Raw genomic sequence first — 23,418 nt, 5'->3', positions numbered from 1 at the left:
ATGCTCTGAAGCAATTAGATATTTTAACACTGGATTTCTGTCAGCAGCCATCAGTATACTGAATTTGTGCCAGAATAAGTGAAACCATGGGTATGTGGCCGACATGTAATGAGGTGCCGACTACGCCACCTAGTTGTAAGTCTAGAAACTCAATTGGTTCGTTCTGAGAGGGAGGAACCCGTGTGTTTGACCAAAGGAACAGTCAACAACCATAAACTATTGTATTTTAATAAGTAAAAGGTATTTACAAGCTTTCGAAATGTCTAAAAGTCTAAAAGAGAGAATGTCTCAGTCTAACAGCGTCACCCGTGTGTGCTGACTGGTAGCCTCGTCCGTAGGTCTCCTTCCGTAATCCGGATCACTGTCTTTCGGTCCTCTGATTACCTCGGTTCCCGTCTCGTTCCCACAGCGTCGTCCGGGTGCGCCGACTGATAGCCACGTCCTTAGATCTCCCTCCGTTCCCTTGATTGTCCCGATCGGGTTCTCCGTGACTTCGTCGGTGGTCTATCTCTCCTGTTTCCCCGTGACTTCCTCGTTTTATAGGCCAGGTAGCCCACCCCAACTGCACTCCAATTGGTCCCTTCCCTTATTGTCAATTAGGCCCAATTGCGCTCCAATTGATCCCTTCCCTTATTGTCAATCAGGCTTGGTGATTCCGGAGGTACAGCTCCGCTGTCAAAAGAAAAGCAAAACAACCACACAGCAACCAAACAAAGCACACCACTGCAAACCAAATAATAACCCAGTTAACTAATTATACAAATACACCCTGTACCTCACTTTCAAGCCTGTGACAGGTTCGGTACTATACATTGAATACCATGATAGAAACGTGGAACCAATACATCTGTTCTTCAAAATGAAGTTTTGAGCAAGTTCTTTTTAAAGAAAGCTCTTTCTGAAAGCATGTTTAGAATCTGAAATATACAATATATATGTACTATTAGGGCTTTTGTTCATAAAAGCAATTTGTGGGAACAGTTCAACTGTCAATACTCCATTTGTTTGTGCCGCTGTGTCTAATTGTTCTAACCTTTTTTTGCAGGCTCTGAGGACACTTCTAGTTGAAACTTAAAAGCAATATCCAATAATCACCATGTTCAGTACTATCACACTAGTCATTTTTGTAACAATACATACTGTGTACAGTAACAGTATTAGTGACTATGTTAAGATTGTGGAAAAGTCATTGTCTATGTTTTGGATTATGCTACAACGTATATAATCTCACCTGGACTTTCGTCACCTTTGGAAGTCTCCAGAGGTTTTGTGTTTTGTCTGTGTTTCTGAAATAGTGCCTAATGACTTACTTGACATGACTTTTTTCTGTTTTAGATCCTACAGATCTTCCCTAAACCAGTAGAGCAGGTCCTATGGTGTCACACACTAAGGAATGTAACCTGCCAACCGCAAGGTTTAGTGCAGCCAGCAGCATACCTTTACTGAAAACTGAACACAACTCTATTGTACATTGTATTGTTGTAAAATAGGATTCAATCAATCTACTTGTGAAATGGATTTGGAACCAATGACCCTTCACTGTGAGATAAACTACATCTAACCCATGTGCACTGTCAGTGTCATGCCAAGTCAGACTGCAGGATAAGTTTGCAACTAACAAGTTTGCAACTTTTATGTACTGACATAGCTTAGACAATGTAACACCTTTTCACTGAAAGTTGTTTATGACAGTATTACACTCTGTAAGGTGAAGACATAATAATTGACTGACTGTAGTGTAAGGCTGGGTGTCACCTTGCCCCCACCACTCATATGCTAAAATCTGGAGTTGCTGGACAGAGTTTCTACTTGATGGCTCTCACATCTCATTGTGTAACTTACTGTAGCATTGCTAGTCATATGTTGATAAGTATTGTAAATATGCAGATTGGGAGAGAAAACTATAAATCTGACAATAAATGACAATAAATGACAACACATCACCAGGCTTAGGTCTCAATCATGTCTCTCTCAGCTCTGAAGGCTGGAGGACCATCTTTTATAGGGCACAAGAATGTAAACATAGATAGTGACAATTAGGCAGTAATGATGTTACAACAATCAAAGAGAAATAAATTCACAGCTCCCCGCTATTGACCACTCTCAGGGCAGAGAGGGATCATAGTTGGAGCTCTCCTTGTAGTCATCACAAGGGACGTTTACCCAGTACTTTCTCCTAACGCCGAACATCTATTCAGCCTGGCACATAGACACAATCTACACTTGTTAGTAGCAAACATATTAACTAGTATCCAATAACTAGTTCTATTGATTGGTGAATAATGTAAGTACACAGGAAATCCTCCACAGTACCCTCTGTCACCAAGCAGGTAACCATCAAAATCTCCCATGATAATACGAGGATACAGTTTGCATTTTCAGTTGCAATAGGAGGAAACAAAATATACATTATAATAGGATATATATATAGAAATTCACCAAGAGCAAATCTAGCGGTCAGTGTACACTCACAAAATATTTGCGAATCATTCACAGACCCAGGACACTTCCACGTTGCTGATGATGTGGGTTGGAGTATGAAGCTGCAGTTGCTGTATTGTGAAGTATCTTTCATTTAGAATGCTAATGCTACTATTTAGGTGCTACATTTACTGGTCAGGGCCTCTTGCTAGAGACAGGCAGGAGCCAGAGAGTAGAGAGTATTGGGCAACACACTGATGAGTTCTGTCAGGTATGACCTGTCAAGAATACAAATATGCGGACCACATGCTGTGCCCTGTAAGGAAAATGTATATGGAAACTATATTTGACCCACTATACTGCATTGTATATAAGGCCTTCTGTAACTCATGGCCTCACTCATGTGACCACTTTGCCTGGACTGGTTTAAATGATCCAAGCTCACTCTAATAAACCAAGTCAACCCTTTTAAAATGTTGTCCATCTTTCCAGCCATCATGACATCATCCCAACACTTCCTATTCACATAATCTCCTTAATTTACTGATGGAGCTGTGATAGGAATTTAAGTGCCATCTATGTAGCCAATCACACCTGGAAATCCAAAAATATATCAAATTAACTGATTAGTGCATCAAGTCTCAAATCAATACTACATAAATAAATGAATGCTTAAACTGGCAACTGCAATTCTATGGAATTCTTTTTTGATGTGTCTTGTGGGTCAGTGATTGGGAAACAGTACAAAACTATTCAGAAAACATTTCAGTGCAAGAGTCAGAACAAGAGTCACATTTCTAACAGTACGACAGACCCGGCCCAAGCCCGGCCTTGGAAATATGCTCAGCGTCAGTAATGTTATGTGGAGAACTCCCGTTGACAAAAAACAAGTGCATCACAAATAATTTGTTCCAAACTGAGAGCATGTCCATGATGAGTCATATGAACAATATGAGGGATGAGAATAGTGTTCAAATGAATGATTGATTTGTGCAGAAAAAACACTAATGGATAATTATCAGGAAATTATCAAACATATAAGTGGCGTCTGATCAACTCATGTCCTGCTTCTGCAGCCGAGTCTTCCTCTTCTCCTCCAGCTCATTCTGGATCTTATAGATCTCCTCGGCTAACAGGTGGTAGTACTCATCCTGGGACCGAGAGAGGAGGTATGCATTAGGGAGTATTTCCCCTCTCTAATATTATCACTCTACCTGTCTGTGCAACACCAAGACTCATTCATGTGATTGAGTGTGTCTGTGTGTGTGTGTGTCTGAGTGTGTGCGCCCGAGTGTGTGCGTACATGTGTTCTTACCCTGCTGTAGGCCAACTTGTACATGTGATTGAATGCATGTGTGTATGTGTGGTAATAGTATTCCTACCCTGCTGTTGGCTGACTCGTACATGTCCCCCTCCACCTTCCTGGCGTAGGCCACCAGGTTCTCCATGCGCCGGTCCTTCAGCGCAGCCGGGTCCGGGGTGGGGAAGATGGCCTGCACACTGCTCACCCAACACAACAAGATTGAATTACTCCTGTGTGGTAATCAGTGACTCAGAGCCTTTTGCAACAGCCAGCACATTTGCGCTGAGCGTGCAAGTGTCGAGGCTCTCCCTTCTGCCAACTCACCCATGGTGTTGAGGGACCTCATGCCAGGCTGGCCAGGCAGGCCCTGGTTGGCCATGTTGCCCTGGGGGGGCTGCTGAGGCATCTGGTTGCCCTGGTAGGTGAGGCCCAGGGCTGCGTAGGCCCGCTCGATGGAACTGGGGTCAATCTGGCTGGGGGGGTTCAAGTTGGGGGTGCTGGGCTGGCCCCCAGGTACGATTCCGAGGGAGCCCAGGCTTAGTCCCCCGTCCCCCCCTGGTCCTGGGGGGGGCTGGCCTACCCCCTGCATGCTGGCCATCCTCCTCCTCAGCATCTGGGCCTGCTGGAGGCGGTGCTGCAGCTGCTGCTGCCTCAGCTTGTGCTTGATGTTGAGGCAGAAGGGCACAGGGCACTTGTTCTCCTGGCAGTGCTTGGCGTGGTAGCAGCACAGGGCGATCAGCTGCTTGCACACGGGGCAGCCACCGTTGGTCTTGCGCTTGCAGCCCTTGGTGTGCAGCACCACGCGCTTCATCTTCTGGCAGGACAGCAGCGAGCAGTTGGCGTTGCGGCACTGGCAGGCGTGGACCAGGCACTGGATGTAGCGCTGGATGCTGAGGCGCCGGCTCTCCTCGGGGGACTCGGACGCCTCGCCGCCCTGGCTGTTGCTGTCGTCGTCCAGGCCCAGGCCCCACTTCACCATCTGGTGCTCGTGGCCCTTGGCGTTGTAGCAGATGATGCAGAGGTCAAAGTCCTGGAGGAGGGGAGGACAGGTTTGTAAACCGGGGGTTGTTTTACGGCGAGGCGCAACCAACAGGCTGCTGTCTGTGTGCATCTGTATAAGTGAGTGTGTGTGAAAGAGAGAGAATGTGAACACAGTGTTTGCTCGCTCCATCCCTCCCTCCTTCTTCCATCCATCCCACCCTCCATCCCCCCCTCCCTCATCCTCCTCACCTCGCAGACGGTGCAGTGCCAGCGTGTCTCCACGTGGTGCTTGCACTCGTTGCAGGTGTAGACGAAGCGGTCCTGGCCCTGGTTGTGCAGCTCCACCAGCATGCACATGGAGCTCCACTTGCAGCGCCGCAGCGAGCTGAACTCCCAGTGCTTGTCCCGCGCCAGCGTCAGGAAGGCGTCGCGGCCGTCCATCAGGTCGCAGGTCAGCAGGGGGTCGGGGTCCATGATGGGGGGCAGGGTGTTGACGCTGGGGCCCGCGTGCAGGTGGATGACGAAGAACACCTGGGGGGGAGGAGGAGGAGAGAGAGAGAAGGGGAGGTGAAAGAAAAGGAAAAAGCTGGAACTAAAAAACCTTACAAACGGGTGCTGAAGAGCTGTGTCCATGTCAAGTCCAAAACAAGTGCCCTGTTACGGCTCAAACCCCCTCGCCCCCTTAGTAGCAGGAGAGCCTGAGGCCCCTACCTCCTTGTGCTTCTCCAGGGTGGCGTACAGCTTCTGGGAGAGGTCATTGGCCACGTTGGGCATCCCCGGCTTCTTCTTACTGGCCCGGCTCACGCTGCTCTTGTTCTTATTGGTCTTCTTGTTGTTCTTCTTCTTGGCGTTCTTGGTGTCGCCCTGGGTTCCCTGGGGAAGGGTCAATCGCTCTGTTTAGCGCCCGAGGGCTACTTGCACTTGTTGTGCAGACAGGAGACTCAGCAACCCATAGTTAAGACAAGACGACGCCGCCATATACATTTGTGAGACATCAAAACAAATACTTAATTACAAGTATTATTATTTAACCTTTTAGGAATCCTGTTAAATTTGCCTGAAAACGCCTAAACAGCATACCCAAAGTAAATTGAAAGCTGTTCTTGAACCATTTGGAGTACACTCTGAAGTTATTTCTCCTGATGTCAGGACCCCTGTCAGTCCTACTAGTGTTGAGTAATAGAAGCTTGAACACAAGGAAAGTGAAAGTTTCTATTTCCGCCTATATTTTGTTTTGAAAACAGAGGCCTGAAGAGGCCTAGAGGTGGTATGTATTAGCTGGAAGACAGAATTGGACCACAGCTTGAAGCCTAACCCAGCCTAACTAATTATTAAATACACATCCACACCACTCCCTGTTACTGCCAAATCATTTGAACACCATTGTGCGATGCTAACTGATCCTATCAAAGCATGCTTAATTGTTCTTTATCGCCCACCAGGCCCGCTAGCCGACTTTGTGGAGGAGCTGGACATGCTCCTCAGCGTCCTCCCGGATGATGGAACCCCCCTGATAGTCCTTGGGGACTTCAACATCCACCTCCAAGGAACTCAGGCCGTCGACTTCTTGTCTCTCCTGACCTCCTTCGACCTGACGTTGCTGAGCACACCGGCGACCCACAAAGCAGGCAAACAGCTAGACCTCATCCTGACACGTAACTGTATCACTGACTTAACCTCTGTAACCCCACTGCATATTTCTGATCACTACTTTATCCAATTCTCTATCTCTCTCCCTCCAACTCCTTCTACCTCCCCTCCCCTTGTAACTTTCCGGCGCAACCTCCGCTCCCTATCCCCCTCCCATTTCTCCTCTATTGTAACATCCTCCCTCCCCCCCATTGACGAGTTCTCGTCCCACCCCACTAACACTGCCACTGACACCTTGTTAACCACTTTAACTGCATCACTTGACTCTCTCTGTCCCCTGTCAACCAGGCCTGCACGATCTTCTCCCTCCTGCCCGTGGCTTACGGATGTTATCCGTGAAGAACGGTCCACCCTTCGGGCAGCTGAGAGGAGATGGCGCAAGTCCAAAGGCGGTCCGGACCTTGATAAGTATCACTCCCTCCTCAAATCCTTCTCTTCTCACATAACTGGTGCTAAAACCCTCTACTTTCTGAACAAAATTAACTCTGCTTCAAACCCCCACAAACTTTTTTCTACCTTCTCCACGCTTCTTAACCCACCTCCCCCACCCCCTCCCTCCACCCTGACAGCAGACGACTTCTCCTCCTTCTTTGAGAAAAAAGTCGCTGACATTAGCAGTCGGTTCCCTAAGCCCACCTGTCCTACCCTCTCACCCTCCATGACTGACCCGACTAAATGTCTAAACTCTTTTTCTCCCCTGTCTGAGGCAGAGATCTCTGACCTCATTCTCTCTCATCGCCCCACCTCCTGTCCCCTTGATCCTATACCCTCCCCTCTCTTTCAAGCCATCTCCCCCTCCATCATAACTTTTCTTCTCCATGTCCTAAACTCCTCTCTTACCTCTGGCACCTTCCCCTCTGCCTTCAAACAGGCCAGAGTTACCCCTCTACTCAAAAAACCCTCCCTTAACCCAGCTATCACTCCAGAACTACAGACCAGTATCACTGCTACATTCTTTTCAAAAACAATTGAACGCACTGTATCTAACCAACTGTCAAACTTTTTCTCTCAGAACAACATCAAGACTGGCCACTCCACAGAAACTGCCCTCCTGTCAGTCACCTCTGCCCTCCAGTCTGCCAGAGCGGCTTCAAGGTCATCCGTCATCATTCTGCTGGACCTTTCTGCAGCATTTGATACGGTTAACCATCAGATCCTGCTCGCCCGACTCTCTGGGATGGGCATCACTGGCATTGCACTTCAGTGGATCTCATCCTACCTGTCCAGAAGGTCCTACCAGGTCTCCTGGGGAGGCAAAGTGTCTGGCCCCCGCCAGCTCTCCACTGGTGTCCCAGAGGGCTCCGTCCTTGGCCCCCTCCTCTTCTCCCTGTACACCACCTCACTTGGACCGTTCATCACCTCCCATGGCTTCTCCTACCACTGCTATGCTGATGACACGCAGCTGTACCTGTCGTTCCCCCCGACTGATCCGGGGATCTCCGCTAGGATTGAGGCCTGCCTCACAGACATCTCCGCCTGGATGACCAAGCACCCCCTCCAGCTGAACCTTGCCAAAACAGAACTTCTCATCATCCCGGCTAAACCCTCCATCTCCCACGATCTCTCAATCACCCTGGGATCTGCGACGGTGACCCCTTCATCCTCTGCCAGGAACCTTGGGGTTACCATGGACGACGAGCTCTCCCTCACGGCCCACATTGCTGCGGTCTCCCGGTCGTGTAGATTCACCCTCTACAACATCCGGAAGATCAGGAGATACCTGTCTGAGCACTCCACCCAGCTGCTAGTCCAAGCACTTGTCCTCTCCAAGTTGGACTATTGCAACTCGCTGCTCGCTGGTCTCCCAGCATGTGCAACCCGCCCTCTTCAGAAGATTCAGAACGCAGCGGCCCGCCTGGTCTACAATCTACCCAGACGCTCCCATGTTACCCCGCTCCTCATCTCTCTCCACTGGCTACCTATCATGGCCCGTATCAGATTCAAGACCCTGGTATTGACCTTCCGAGCAGTGAACGGGACTGCACCCGTCTACATCAAGTCTCTCCTGCAGCCCTACACCCCCACCCGTCACCTACGGTCTTCTTCAGACAACCGCCTGGTGGTCCCACCGCTCAAGACCGCCCGGTCCCAACACAAGCTCTTCTCCTGTCTGGCCCCCCAGTGGTGGAATCAACTCCCCACTTCCATCAGAGACACTGACTGTCTCTCCACCTTCAAGAAAAGGCTCAAGACGCACTTGTTCCGGGAGTACAACGGTACTTAGGAATGGTTCGCTTGACCCGATGTTAGTTTCCTCAAGGATCACAATGACTCTTGCTTAGAGACTTGTTGCTCTTGTGGTTAGTGGTAACTGACTTAAATTGTTGTACTCGCTGTGATATAGTTTTATTATTGTTGCTTGCTTTTTTTCCACAGGTACACTTGCACTTATAGCAGCTCATGTTGTTTAATTGTAACTTGTTTAACTACATGCTCTTATGGTTCTTCCCTTTGGCACTTATTTTGGTTGTTCACAATGTGTGCTTCATGTTTTGGCTACTCGCAATGTTTTGTGGCTATCTCGTTGTTATGATCAGTGACCTATGCACTTTGTAAAGCTCTCTCTTGGAAGTCGCTTTGGATAAAAGCGTCTGCTAAATGAATAAATGTAAATGTAACCCAATTCAAATCAAAAGTCAAACATAATACCACAATATATTCATATTTGACACGTTTTTATAAGAGTACATCCAGGCGTTTTCTAAAAGGGCCTTTTGGAGACTCTAGAATGACCCTTTGTAACCAAGGTCAAATACTTAGGATAAAAAGGTATTATTTTTCATAATTGTTATCTCTAATGAAAGGTGGTACTTAGAACTATCATATATAATAGCTAAATCCCTCATTAGTATTACTGAAACACAAAAACTGAAGCATGAACACATTGGAGTGCTTTATCTGATTCCCAGGATTGGCGCACAAAGAACACTGATTCTGTCAACCATGCGCAATATACTTTTATTTTGAAGGCTTCACAGATACATAGCAAATGGGGTATTAGCATTTACAGCTAGCCCTCAGCTACAAGGCTAAGAAGCTAATTTCAGAGCCTGTCAAAGCCAGTTTGAGAAATGTTTTTAGAACGAGTGTGTGTGTTTGTGTGTGTGTGTGTGTGTGTGGGGGGGGGGGGGGCAGGGAGGGGGCAGGACGCAGAGACCTAGTTGGTTTAGAGGGCTGTCAACGGGGCATGGAAGCTCTTATTGGGTCAAACAAGGTGTCAATCGAAAGGGCAGAGTGTAGCGGCCATTTTAAGACCATCCACTCGTAAGTACTCAAACCACATCTCCTCCTTTGATGCGTGAGAGACTGAAATAAAAATAATTGGCGAAGGAAGAATGAAGCAACAAGATCGTGGCTATGTATGGATATAATTAATTGTTTGGACAACTACTCGACATGGTTAGATACTTTGGACCTTTGGGAATGTAAGCAGATGAGGTTTTGATGGGTTATTCCCTTACAAAAAAGATGTATATTAAAGTATACTATAAGTATACTAAAATATGGCAAAAGGGTTGCATTATGCATTTGAAGGTTATACTGTCAAACTGACTGAAGAACGAAATAACGACGTGAAAAACTGAAGATAGCGTGGCTCATTGGCTGGTCAATTCCCATGATGCAAAGCGGTAAATAGTGTTAAAATTTGCTGCTAAGTTTGCCGTTTGTTCGAAATACAAATGTAAGTTCATGAATTTCGTTTTTCAAAAAACCCACCAGGAGCACCGACAACGTCGGCAAACCTTCGCCTGGCCTCATTCTTTTTATTAATGTCTTTGTACAAATACAGAGACGTATCGTACAGGACTGGATATGCAGCCACACAGGCGATTAGTTTCTCCTCCATCTTAAAAACTGAAAGCTAGAAATGTTTACCATGGTTGCTACGTTACGAGAAACAAGAAAACACTGCGATTGGCCATCCGTGCGAAAATCGCTCCTCATTTGCATAAAGTTGAGAAAATCTCAACTCGATCGTGTCGCTACCCACAATGCACCACGCAAGCGATTCGCCTGGCTCCATTGAAAATGAATGGAAAACATTTTGTCGCTCGCATCACGTCGCTGCAGTGTAAACGCACCGTATCGCGTCGTGTCGCTACCCACAATGCCCCACGCAAGCGATTCGCCTGGCTCCATTGAAAATGAATGGAAAACATTTTGTCGCTCGCATCACGTCGCTGCAGTGTAAACGCACCGTATCGTGTCGTGTCGCTACCCACAATGCCCCACGCAAGCGATTCGCCTGGCTCCATTGAAAACGAATGGAAAACATGTTGTTGCTCGCATCGCGTCGCTGCAGTGTAAACGCACCGTAACTTTGCAAGGGCCCCCGTTCTCGCTAAGTGACTTATAATCTGAGGGGCTCCTAAACATTATAATATATTAGTAAGTAATAGTAAAATTATTAATTATTATATTATTTAAAAAACTTAGCCGTGGCAGCCAGCCACGGCTAAGTACGGACACGCGCTTCACACCGCGGGCACGTGCGCCACTCGGCGTTAAAGGGAGAGAAAGAAAAAAGAGACTGCCGCTGTCCGGAGGATAACTAGCCAGTTGAGATTGCGTGTGGGCGTCCTTGAGAACTTTAAGTCGTATAACTTATGTTGTCAGTTCATTTTAGCCTGTTGTTGTATTAGTCTATAGTTCGTGCAAATATAAATTAAGTTAACTGGTGATTTTCGTTGTTTGCATTCTTCACCTGCTAGCTAAATTGCACTTGGCTGTTGATTTGATAGCGATTGCTGAACGCCCTTGCTCACGTTTGTATTTTAGGTGCCTTATTATGCTGAAGCAGTTACATGGCATTAAGATAATGTAATTAATAGTGAGTTTATTGTTAATACTTGCTAGAGAATGTTTAGCCAATATGTCAAGATCAAATTAAGCAGACAGTTCCGTTTTTTTTGGGGGGGGGGGACAGGCCTGCCCCCACTGCTAAAAAAAATCCTAGCGGAAACACTGCCAAGGTATACTTTTAAGTACTATGGGAAGTATACTTTATGAACTGAAAGTGCACTACACAGGTTACTTTAGAGTATTCCAAGGTATACTTTTAAATACTTTAGGAAGTATACTTTATGAACTGAAAGTGCACTACAAAGGCTACTTTAGAGTATTCCAAAGTATACTTTGAAGTACTTTAGGAAGTATACTTGATGTACTGAAAGTGCACTACACAGGCTACTTTAGAGTATTCAAAAGTAAACCTTGAAATACACTATAAGTGTACTTTAAAGTGTACTAAGTGACCTAAAAAGTGGGCCAATTCAGTTTACTTAGTACAAAAATAGTATATAAATAAGTAAAAAAATAGTATATAAATAAGTACACTGCTAGTATACTTTAACTAACATGATAATAGTATACTTTTTATACTAAGTATACTTACAAAATAAACTTGAAGTACACTTCTTTTTTGTAAGGGTTTGCATATCTGGACCATTCCGAAGTAATGGTAGGTAAGTACAACTTTGTATACTTACAAAATAAACTTGAAGTACACTTCTTTTTTGTAAGGGTTTGCATATCTGGACCATTCCGAAGTAATGGTAGGTAAGTACAACTTTTTCCTCTGGCTTTGTTGATATATTGGTCACCGGACAAAGACGTTGACTGTACTTGCTGTTGCGACTTGATCTTGAAATGGTTTATTTCAATGGAAGCACAAGAATCGTAGCTTTCCAATGATGTACAACATGTGTAGCAGTCTAAAAAATATATTTATTAACATTTAGTGCGTAGTAACTGGGGGAGGAGGGGGCAGCGTTTCCGAAAATCAGGTTAAAAAATTATTAAACTATGTATCAATTTATATAAATCCCCCTGTTTCTCCCTCCACCCACCAGGGTCCCTCCCAGGGTCCCTCCATCCCTCCCAGGGTCCCTCCCTCCCAGGATCCTTCCCTCCCAGGATCCCTCCCTCCCAGGGTCCCTCCCTCCCAGGGTCCCTCCCTCCCTCCCAGGGTCCCTCCCTCCCTCCCAGGGTCCCTCCCTCCCAGGATCCCTCCCTCCCAGGGTCCCTCCATCCCTCCCAGGATCCCTCCCTCCCAGGGTCCCTCCCTCCCTCCCAGGGTCCCTCCCTGCCAGGATCCCTCCCTCCCAGGGTCCCTCCCAGGGTCCCTCCATCCCTCCCAGGATCCCTCCCTCCCAGGGTCCCTCCCTCCTCCTCACCTCAGGGGTGTCACAGGAGGCTGTGTGCTCCTCCTTCTTGCGCTCCTCCTCCTCCTGCTCCAGCTCCTTGATGCTCTCCTCCAGCACGTTGGGCCAGAAGTCGCCCTCGAAGTACGGCAGCTCGTTGGCACTGGTGATGCAGTCGTCCGTCGCCTGTTTGAAGATGTCCTGCACACACACACACACATCAATGGTTTATTTATTTATAAAAAAAGAGAGCATATTTGCTTTTAATTCTAATTTGTTTTTATTTGTGCCCAAGACTTTGGATCTGTGACTGAGTACAGATTTTCGTTTTTATGCTTTTGTTTAACAGCAACAATTAAGTATGAAAGGAAAGCCGGGGGAGGAAGAGAGAGACACAGAGACATGCAGCAAAGAACCTAGGGCGGATTTGAACCCAGGTCGCTGCGGTGGTAAGGGCTCCCCTCGGTGACCCCTCCCCCTCGGCCACACACCTTGTAGTCGTGCAGGATCCTCTCAGCTAAGGCCTTGTCCAGCATCTTCTTGCACCACTTCTGCAGTCGTTTGGACTTTGGGATCTTCTGGTCCATGGGGTGACAGTGGAAGATGTAGTCGTCACCCTCGCTGGGGGGACACGCCCAGATGTGACCCGTCACGTACCTGGAGGGGGTACATTGTTACCTGGCGTTCGTTTTGATTCTTTTCATTTGATTACATGTAATAAAATAAAAACATTCAGGACCCTATTTTAACAATCTGAAACGCAAGTATCAACGCAAAACGCAAGTAACTTTGTGGGCGGGACTCCGGCGCTGTTGCTATTATACCGGCGGAATAAATGAACCCTCCGCCCAACGCAAATCTAAAATGGGTTGGTCTGAAGTAGCTACATTACTCATAGGTGTGGTTTGGGCATTACGTGCAATAAACCAGAGCGTCAGAGCGTCATCTCACGTTCCCTTTAAGAGCAGGCGCGCTTGTTCCATGGCGGATTGCTATTATAACGGCGGTTTTTCCAGGCGCACGTAGGGTTGCAAAGGGGCGGAAAGTTTCCAGTAAATTTCCGGAAAGTTTCCACGGGAATTTTGAAGAAAAAAAAAAAACGTGCCAAAGTTTTTTTTTGCAAAAGCTTATAACAGGGAACTTCAATGTAGTTGAGAACAAGACTATGCACGCCTAGCTCAGCTGGACCCTGAATGCAGCTGGTTGGGAACATTGTCTGCCTACAACAAAAACCTAAATGTAAAACGTTCTGTTGTTTTTGAACGTCTTTGTCATCAGTGTTGCGTCTGAACGTTTCAGCCCTATGCCTGGCAAGTGTGAGAGCTCTGAATTGCGTAGAGGCCACGAGCGGTATTGCAGACAGAGATTTCAATTATAGCTGGCAACATATTGAAATATTTTTGGAGCTGTGAACTTAAACATTTTGAACTATGAACTGAACTAGTTCATGTAGAAAGTGAACTTTCCCAACACTGTTTGTCATTACCTAGCATATTGATTACTTGGTAAACTGAAGCCATGTTCATTTAAATACCAGTGTTAGTCTACCATACAGTAGACTAACACTTTTTACAGCAGTGAGAGTAGGATGTATCTATGTCCACACAAAAGTTGTATTATAAATGTTTGCATGCATGTCTGCTTATGACATGGTAAATACAGTTAAATTACCCCCAAATTTCCAGTTTATTCCTGTTAATTCCCGTTAATTCCTGTGGAAAGTTTCCAACTTTGAATATTCCCGGAATTTTGCAACCCTAGGCGCACGCCAGGAGCGGTTCACAGCCGAGGAGACCGACGTTCTCGTCAGTGCCATAAAAGATAGAGAAGTGACATTTTATGGGGATGGGAGAAGAAACCCACCCATATTAGCTTCGGTTAAACAGGCGTGGGAGGAAATTGCCACAATTGTTACAAATCAAGTTCACATACATAGAGATTTCTCAAGAAAATCTTTTCAATCATTGACATGAAAGAAATTTAACACAGTCATACAATAAATCAAAAGCTTTGCAAGAAGAAGACCCTGCGCCAGCAGTGCGCACGGGCTAAGCATGCGCCTTTAAAATAGCATCTGAATAACGAGCCACTGACTTTAGACTGTTTTTCCTGGTCTGTGGCGGAATTGTTTTCTGAAACTACAAAATAGCACCAGGGAACGTTTGCGCCGGAACACGCCTCCTTTCACTGAACCGCCCCCGGGAGCGCAAATTTATTCCCTAATTTACCGACGTGCGTCTGTGAAGGGAAAAGTCCGCTGTGCGTTGAGTGCGAAATAGGAATGATACATGCGTCGGTGTACAAAGTCAATTGCGCTGGGTGCAAGATAGGACCCTCAGTGTCCATATTTGAGAGGGTCTGTGTGTGTGTGGCTCTGAACACCTACCCCAGTTTCTTGACATACTCCAGGTAGCCAATCAGGATCTCGTGGTAGACGGCAGTCCTCAACCCGCGGGGCTTAAAGAAGTGGATACTGTCCAGGTACGATATGTACACCCGCCTGGAGGGAGGGGGGAGAGAGGGGGAGAGGGAGAGAAAGAGACAGATGGAGAGAGAGGGTGGTCAGGGCTACCGTATCTCAAAAACAGCCAGTAGAAATACAGTATCCTGGTGTGTGTTTTTTTTATGCGGGTGGAGTCTATGGGTCCTGACTTTTGACAAGGACGTCTCATGTCACGTATCGTGTCTAGATTCATAGTGGAACGGACCGCTTGCACAAGACAAGCGTGAGAAAGAGGCTGCAATCCAATCTGAGCTTCTGCATTTGGGTCGCGGCGGGCCTGAGGGGGCGACCAGAGGGGGCGGGCCTGAGGGGGCGGGCCTGAGGGGGCGGGCCTGAGGGGGCGGGCCTGAGGGGGTGACCAGAGGGGGCGGGCCTGAGGGGCAGGCCTGAGGGGGCGGGCCTGAGGGGGCGACCAGAGGGGGCAGGCCTGAGGGGGCGGGCCTGAGGGGCCGGGCCTGAGGGGGCGGGCCTGAGGGGGCGGGCCTGAGGGGCGTACCTGGTGTTGGGGAAGGAGCACTCAGAGCCATACTCCTGGACGTGCATGCCGAAGAAACACACGTCCACGCCGTCGATCTCCTCAAAGGCAAAAAGTGCTTTGGTTCTGTAGGGGAAGCTCTCCATCATCTCCCCAGAGTCCACAAACCTGGTGGTGAGGAACACGCTGTCAACACCTGGTTCTTCCACACAAATAAAAAGTACATATAAATGTAGCACATCTAAATGTGCAGCGACAGTTTTTGTATCGCCATTGTGTCTGTTATTTATATACCATTTGAAAAACTAAATAGAAGTACTGTGCAAAAGACTTCAGTACAAATAAATTGAAGAATTGAAGACAATGAAAAGAGAAAAAATAATCTCAGCCCTTTTATACTGCAGTAGAAATACTGAAAAAAAGCTATATTTACGATCAAATTTGTGTATCAAAAAGACTCTTGCACAGCACTGTGTAATAAATTAATGAATAAAAATGCTATATATAAAAACTTAACAAATGCTATTTTTCATGCTAACTGCTTGCATGTTGACAAATAGAACACGTCAAACACACGCGTGTCTCCTCCGTGGTGTGTTACCTGGTCCTCATGCCCGGCTTCACCTCCACCGTCTTGTCGGAGCTGGCCACCACCCGCACGAACACCTCCCCCGCCTCCGGGTGGTTCTGCCTCTTCAGGTACTTGTTCACCCGGTCCTCGATGTACATACCCAGCCGTGTGGTCTGCAACCCTGGGGTGAGGGAGGGGCACACACACGGGCACGCACACACACACATCGAACAAGGATTAGAATGATCATCATGCTTCGTTTGTGAGTCTCATCTCACAGAAGGAAGGTTGTTGTTATTTGACGGAGGCTCTGACTTACTCTTGGCTGCAAACTTGTTCTCCTTTCTCATCTTGTCCGACTTCTTCAGACAGTTGTCACAGATGAAGCTGGGGAGACCACAGGACAGACCACAGGAGAGACCACAGGAGAGACCACAGAAGAACCGTCAAAACCCTTCAGCTTACTCATCTTTCAAACGCAGATCCGAGTCGGCTAAATTGAGGATCGCAAGACTAAGATGGAGGATGAGAAAGAGAGAGAGAGAGAGTGAGAGAAAGTGAGAGTGGGAGAAGGAGAGAGAGGGAGGGAGAAGAAATGAGAGAGAGGGAGGGAGAAGAAAAGTGAGAAGAGAGAGAGAGGTAGAAGAAAAGAGAGAGGGGGAAAGAGACAAAAAGAGAGAGAGGGAGAAGAAAAGAGAGAGAAGAGAGAGGGAGAAGAAAAGAGAGCAAAGAGAGTGAGAAGAAAAGATAGAGAAAAGAGAGAGAGGGAGAAGAAAAGAGAGAGAAGAGAGAGAGAGGGAAGAAAAGATAGAGAAAAGTACGGTGGCCCTGAAGTGCAAATCACACCCACTAACATGAGTGCATCCCCCAAATGAAAACACTCCCCCCCGAATACGAGTCAACTCCCCCCAAATAGGATGACGTGCTTACCTCCCCCCAATACAAAGGTACGCTCCCCCAAATGGGAAACAACATTACATTAACTCAAAAACACATTACATTAACTCAAAACGGAAATGGTTGGTACTGGTACTACACTTAGTCGCTGAATGGATGCAGTAACTAACAAGAAATAAGAAATTGATCGACAGAAGTACAAAATGCAATAGCCTGACAGAGTTACGTGCACCAGGACATTTATTTGGGTATCGAAGCATGTAGCAAATAGTAGGCTACTTATGCAAAAGCATAAATTGCGTGTTAAACGTAAACATCGATAGCCAAACTATCCTGGTCCACGTAACTCTGTCATTATAATGAACTTGATCGTTTTGGTTGGAAGGAAAGAAGAAACATTTGTGTTAACAATTCAGAGTCATGACTTGCACTACTTTTTATTTTAATCAGGGTCATTCCTATGAAATAATCTTAGATATGCTGTTAACGTTTCACAATATTAAAATAAGTAGCCTATGCGCACGCTAAAAACGCAGTTGAAGGAAGCAGAACCTTTCAGAAGAAAAAACTAATAGTCCACGACAGAAGAACGAAATGCCACAATGACAGAGTTACGTGGACCAGGATAGTTGTTTGGCTATCAATTTTTACGTTTAACACGCAATTTATACTTTTGCATAAGTAGCCTACTATTTGCTACATTCTTCGATAGCCAAACAAATGTCCTGGTGCACGTAACTCTGTCAGGCTATTGCATTTTGTACTTCTGTCGATCAATTTCTTATTTCTTGTTAGTTAGCCTACTGCATCCAATCAGCGACGAAGTGTAGTACCAACCCTTTCCGTTTTGAGTTAATGTAATGTGTTTTTGAGTTAATGTAATGTTGTTTCCCATTTGGGGGAACGTGTCTTTGTATTGGGGGGAGGTGAGCACGTCATCCTATTTGGGGGAAGTTGATTGGTATTTGGGGGGAGTGTTTTCATTTGGGGAATGCACTCATATTAGTGGGTGTGATTTGCACTTCAGGGCCACCGTAGAAAAGAGAGAGAGGGAGAAGAAAAGAGAGAGAAGAGAGAGAGGGAGAAGAAAAGAGAGAAGAGAGAGGGAGGGAGAAGAAAAGAGAGAGAGGGTGGCACTAACCCAGACGGCCAGATTACATCATTGTGCAGCACGCAGATCTGGTGCATCTTCCTTCCACAGTCCTTACATTCAACAAACCTGGAGGAGGGAGGAGAGGAGGGAGGAGAGGAGGGAGAAATGAGATAGGAGAAGGAGGTGAGAGTAGAGGAGGGGGAGGGTAAGAGAGGGAGCGAGAGAGAGGGAGGAGGAGAGAGAGAGAACATCCACTAGGGCTCCGCCCATCCACATGCCCAGGAGTCTGCCTGACCACACTCACGGCTCAGGGTCCAACATGTCGTTCTTCTTCTTCTCAAACTGGTCTTTACAAATCATCCTGGAGGCAGAGAGGACCAGAGAGGGACTTAGTACAGCAGATGACCAGAGCATGAAGCCCACCATGGGAACAACAGCCCCAGAACTGGGTCTGATAAGTACTGTAAATATGCTACTTGAAGTCCCAACAACCAGGCTGAAGTAGAGAAGTCCAGGTTGTGGCTGTGTGTGTGTGTGTACTCACGTCTGAGGCTGTGCAGGGTCGTCCCCCAGGGTGACACTGTTTCCCTGGATCTCGTTGAAGCACTTCTCACAGAAGTGGTACCTGTCGGCGACATGATTAGGCATGTTAGGGTGAGCTGCAGCCGGCACACACACTGTAGCAGCAGGTGACAGGAGCAGGATAGAGGTGACAGGTAGAGGTGACAGGTAGAGATGACAGGAGCAGGGTAGAGGTGACAGGTAGAGGTGACAGGAGCAGGGTAGAGGTGACAGGTAGAGGTGACAGGTAGAGATGACAGGAGCAGGGTAGAGGTGACAGGTAGAGGTGACAGGTAGAGATGACAGGAGCAGGGTAGAGGTGACAGGTAGAGGTGACAGGTAGAGATGACAGGAGCAGGGTAGAGGTGACAGGTAGAGGTGACAGGAGCAGGGTAGAGGTGACAGGTAGAGGTGACAGGTAGAGATGACAGGAGCAGGGTAGAGGTGACAGGTAGAGGTGACAGGAGCAGGGTAGAGGTGACAGGTAGAGGTGACAGGTAGAGGTGACAGGAGCAGGGTAGAGGTGACAGGTAGAGGTGACAGGTAGAGATGACAGGAGCAGGGTAGAGGTGACAGGTAGAGGTGACAGGAGCAGGGTAGAGGTGACAGGTAGAGGTGACTGGAGCAGGGTAGAGGTGACAGGTAGAGGTGACAGGTAGAGGTGACAGGAGCAGGGTAGAGGTGACAGATAGAGGTGACAGGTACAGATGACAGGAGCAGGGTAGAGGTGACAGGTAGAGGTGACAGGTAGAGGTGACGGGAGCAGGGTTGAGGTGACAGATAGAGGTGACAGGTACAGGTGACAGGAGCAGGGTAGAGGTGACAGGTAGAGGTGACAGGAGCAGGGTAGAGGTGACAGGTAGAGGTGACAGGTAGAGGTGACAGGAGCAGGGTAGAGGTGACAGGAGCGAGGAGAGGTGACAGGTAGAGGTGACATGTAGAGGTGACAGGAGCAGGATAGAGGTGACAGGTAGAGGTGACAGGGCTGTCCTGGCTGTGTCACAGGAGGGAGGGATGGGGGGAGGGGTCCTTTATAAGCACATGGTGTTGGTTCATCTATCTCAGCTGTTGAGGGACAGGTCCTCTGTGGCCTCAACTCAACCCCCCCTCCCTCCCTCCCTCCCCTCCCCTCCCCTCCCCTCCCCTCCCCTCCCCTCCCCTCTCCCCTCCTCTCCCCAGGTCTCACCTGTTCTGGTAGCTGTAGTAGGTACCGTCCCTGGAGATGGAGCAGAGCTGTTTGCTATAGCAGCACAGGGTCTGGGGCGAAAACTCATACTGGGGGGTAAGGGGCACACGGACACACACACACACCCACACACACGGACACAGTTAGAACATAGCTAGGATTAGGGGTGAAGGCATGTTTGGCTACTGATGCATCTAAGCTATTGGTTCTTCCTACGGCTGAAATGTACACACATGCCTTCCACACCATCAGCAAGTCTCTCAAACGTTTACAGTCCCTCCCTCCCTCCCCCCCTTGCTCCCCCCTCCCTCCTCACGTTCCGCCCGCAGCAGTAGCCCATGCCCTGCATGACGGGGTCGATCTCCTGCTCGAACACCTCGGCCAGCTTTGAGCAGTATTTGTAGAAGTGCGACGTCTTGCGGTTGTACAGCCAGGCGTTGTTGAACATGAGCCAGATGTCGTCCACGTACTGCCAGGGCTCCTGGTACTGGCCCGTGTCCAGCTTCCTCTTGATGCTGGACAGGTCCATGGGGGTCTTCACAATGTCAAAGTAGTCCTGGTGGGGGAGGGGGGGTGGGATGAATACAGTGAAGGGGAAATGACCCACACCTAGGGGTCCAGGATCTATGTCATGCATGTCTGCGTGTATGGAAGTGTGTGTCGGTGCACATGGGTATCTGTGTGTGTATCTAAGCCTGTGTGTGTGTGTGTGTGTGTGTGCGTGTGTGTCCTCACCGGGATGCCCAGCAGCATGGGGTCCACAGGCTGTCTGAAGGGCAGGGACTCAGGGTCCTGGCGGTACAGAGCCTCCAGGGTGGGCATGAGGGCCTGCCGCAGCTCCGCAGGCTTGAAGACTTGAGGGGGGGTGAGAAAGATACAGAGGTGGGGAGGAAGAAAAGAGGGTTGAGAGGAAGTGGTTGCAAGAAAGGATAGATGGTGGAGAGAAAGAGAGAGAGAGAGAGAGAGAGAGAGAGAGAGAGAGAGAGAGAGAGAGAGAGAGAGGAGACATTATATGAAGGAATGGGGATGGAGGGGTTAACACATTCAAAATGTATTGTTATACATTCATATGTATATATAACTAAAAGGATAAAACAGCTGCATTTCCAGAGATCCAATGAGATCGGTCTGGAGAGAGAGGGATGAGGAGGGCCGACTTACTCTTCTTCTTACTCTGAGCACTGGTGGGGGAGCTGTGCGTGCCTGAAGACCCCAACCACTCCTCTTCCTCGCTGGCCGTCCCCGACGAGGACGATGTGTCCATTGGCTCGCCCTTATACCAGTCGCCCAAGGGCTTCTCCTTCTTAATGTGACAGGACAACGGAACAAGAAATCGTTTAGTCACTTAACTGTACTGTTACGGCGTAGCTGTTTGACGATACGAAATCAGTCTGCATTCACAGTAAGTTTAGTTAAGTCAATCAATGAGGGTTGCTGAACTGGAAGTGACAGTTTAAATTCTATAAAGTAACTTGTATGCCACCCTGCCAACTTCCACACCAAACTCCCTAAATTTCTTCTGTGTGGGGCGCCCCGGTAGCTCACTGGGTAGGACACGTACCATATGGGCTGAGGCCCACAGCCAGCTGCCCAGGTTCGGTTCCAGCTCAGGATATTTCTGCATGTCTCACTCTCCCCTATATTTTTCCTGTCTCTGTCCAAATAAAGCCATAAAAGGCGAATTATATCTTTAAAAAACTTGACTTCTTTATGATGATGGTTTCCATAATTTTTGAATAAAAGGTTCATCAGGGTTTCCCGCAGAAAATGTGTTAGTTAAGGTGGTAGGGTGAGGTTTGCTTTGATAACTAGAGAGGGTACAATTTCTGGGGAAATTGTAGGGTGTTCAGATGGGTCCGTGTATTAACTGTAACTTTTACAACTGATATTTCTGTATATTTTATATAAAATTAGGGCTGTGAAATGATAAAAAATGTTAATCAAATTAATCATAGGTTTCTGTGGATTAATCATGATTAATCACATATTACCGATTTTCAAAATTGTTGTCATTAGTGTGAGTCTTTGACTTTGCGGTGCTTTGATGCTCGAGTCCCCCGTTGCCACTCGCAAAACTTCGGTGAACCCCTCATCCTCAACAATATTAATCGGTCTACAGCTTTTTGCAATCCATTTGGCACCTGTGCTAGTCAACTTGTCACAGGCAGTCTTAGTGAGGGCCCTACGCTGTTCAGTGAGGGTGGCGCATTACTTGAACTCCCCTCGCCGACCAACGCATGCTTCGCGTTGAGGTGGTAGCTACTTTAGGCTGGTATTGCTTTGGTGAAACAATAACGTCTTCTCGCAGAGTGTGCATATCACTTTGGTTTTATTGAATGTTCCATCTTTGTTTTTTGGAACACAAACTTCCCATAAGGTCCTCAGGTTCATCAGAATTATCCATGTTGTTTGTTTGTTTGGATAGCAGCTGCCGTCTGACTGCATTAGAGCAGCGACAAGTGCAGATTGGGTGGATTTGTGGATATTACGTTAATGCGTTAAACAAAAATAACGAATTAATCCTGTAATTTAATCATAACGTGTTAACGCGTTATTTTTCACAGCTCTAATAAAAATGCATACTTATTATTTATGAAGATTGCATAGATTTAAAAGCATACATTTGTTGCTGCTCATTTACAATTCAGAATACAAAAAGTGAAGTGCAGAAGAAACGGTTGTCTTCTCATGTCCCCTGCAAGAGGGAATAGTGATAAGCTATAGCAGCCTCAGTTGAAAAGTTGGATCAAACGAAGATATTGGGCAATCCGGTGTAAAAATTGTTCTAACCTCTATGACTTAAAGATCCCATGACATGCTGTCTTTGGATGCTTTTATATAGGCCTTAGTGGTCCCCTAATACTGTATCGGAAGTTTCTTTCCCGAAATTCAGCCTTGGTGCAGAATTACAGCCACTACGAGCAGTCCCACAATGAGCTTTCCTCAGGACGTGCTGTTTCTGTAGCTTTAAATTCTATGAGGAAGAAAGAGGGGGGGGGGGGGCTAACTGCCATGCTTCGGTCGTTTGCAAGCCATGATGTCTCGAGGAAAACCAATATCGCGCTCGCACGGTCGTAGCTCATTTTTTCATTGGTGGGCCAAATTATCTGTGCGGGCAAAGCAGAGAAAAGGGAGGTAACCTTCACTCTTATGGCGTCATAAAACCAGCATTTTCAAAACCGAGCGTTTCAGCTTTTATTTTCTCAAAGGCGGAGAAGAATACCCAGGGCTTGGTTTACACCTTTCTAGCCACTGAGGTACCAAAGGCAGGCTAGGGGAACTCATATTAATGTTAAATAACCTCCTAAAGTAAACAGTTAATGTTATGGGACCTTTAAGCCCCATATATTTTTGTTCCCTAGTTATCTTGTCTATGTCAACTTCTATTTTATTGTACTCTATTTTAGTTTTCTGAACTATGCTAACTTGTTCCTGTAAACCAACCACTAAATAATTAGCTTCTCTAACATTAAAAAATGTCATTTTGATTAGTCTCACCAGCATAACGCCTGGGACCATGGGCGGATCTACAAGGGGGCAAGGGGGGGCAGCTGCCCCCACTCTAGAGCCTTGCCCCCCCCAGCTGCCCCCCTAACTTTGGTGATCCAAAAACAGACCGCCACTATGTCCACAA

At 47.3% G+C, this 23,418-nt stretch overlaps 1 protein-coding gene across 1 annotated transcript; it reads right to left on the bottom strand.

Moving 5' to 3' along the window:
- Positions 1-1,960: 1,960 nt before the first annotated feature.
- On the bottom strand, positions 1,961-23,024 carry LOC134034674 (CREB-binding protein-like). The gene is made up of 18 exons (XM_062479185.1): positions 20,946-23,024; positions 20,520-20,638; positions 20,101-20,340; positions 19,785-19,873; positions 18,582-18,662; positions 18,342-18,398; positions 18,086-18,163; positions 16,367-16,434; positions 16,078-16,228; positions 15,498-15,644; positions 14,885-14,998; positions 12,990-13,155; positions 12,532-12,699; positions 5,417-5,578; positions 4,955-5,236; positions 4,049-4,754; positions 3,804-3,921; positions 1,961-3,572 (listed from the first exon to the last, which is right to left on the bottom strand). Exons 1-17 carry the CDS (start codon positions 21,046-21,048, stop codon positions 3,881-3,883), a joined length of 2,772 nt encoding a protein of 923 aa, XP_062335169.1. The 5' UTR covers positions 21,049-23,024; the 3' UTR covers positions 1,961-3,572; positions 3,804-3,880.
- Positions 23,025-23,418: the final 394 nt, after the last annotated feature.

Source organism: Osmerus eperlanus, chromosome 2, assembly GCF_963692335.1.
Source record: "Osmerus eperlanus chromosome 2, fOsmEpe2.1, whole genome shotgun sequence".
Lineage (NCBI taxonomy): Eukaryota > Metazoa > Chordata > Actinopteri > Osmeriformes > Osmeridae > Osmerus > Osmerus eperlanus.
Note: the sequence above shows the minus strand (reverse complement) of the source record. Positions and strands in the feature narration are given on the sequence as shown.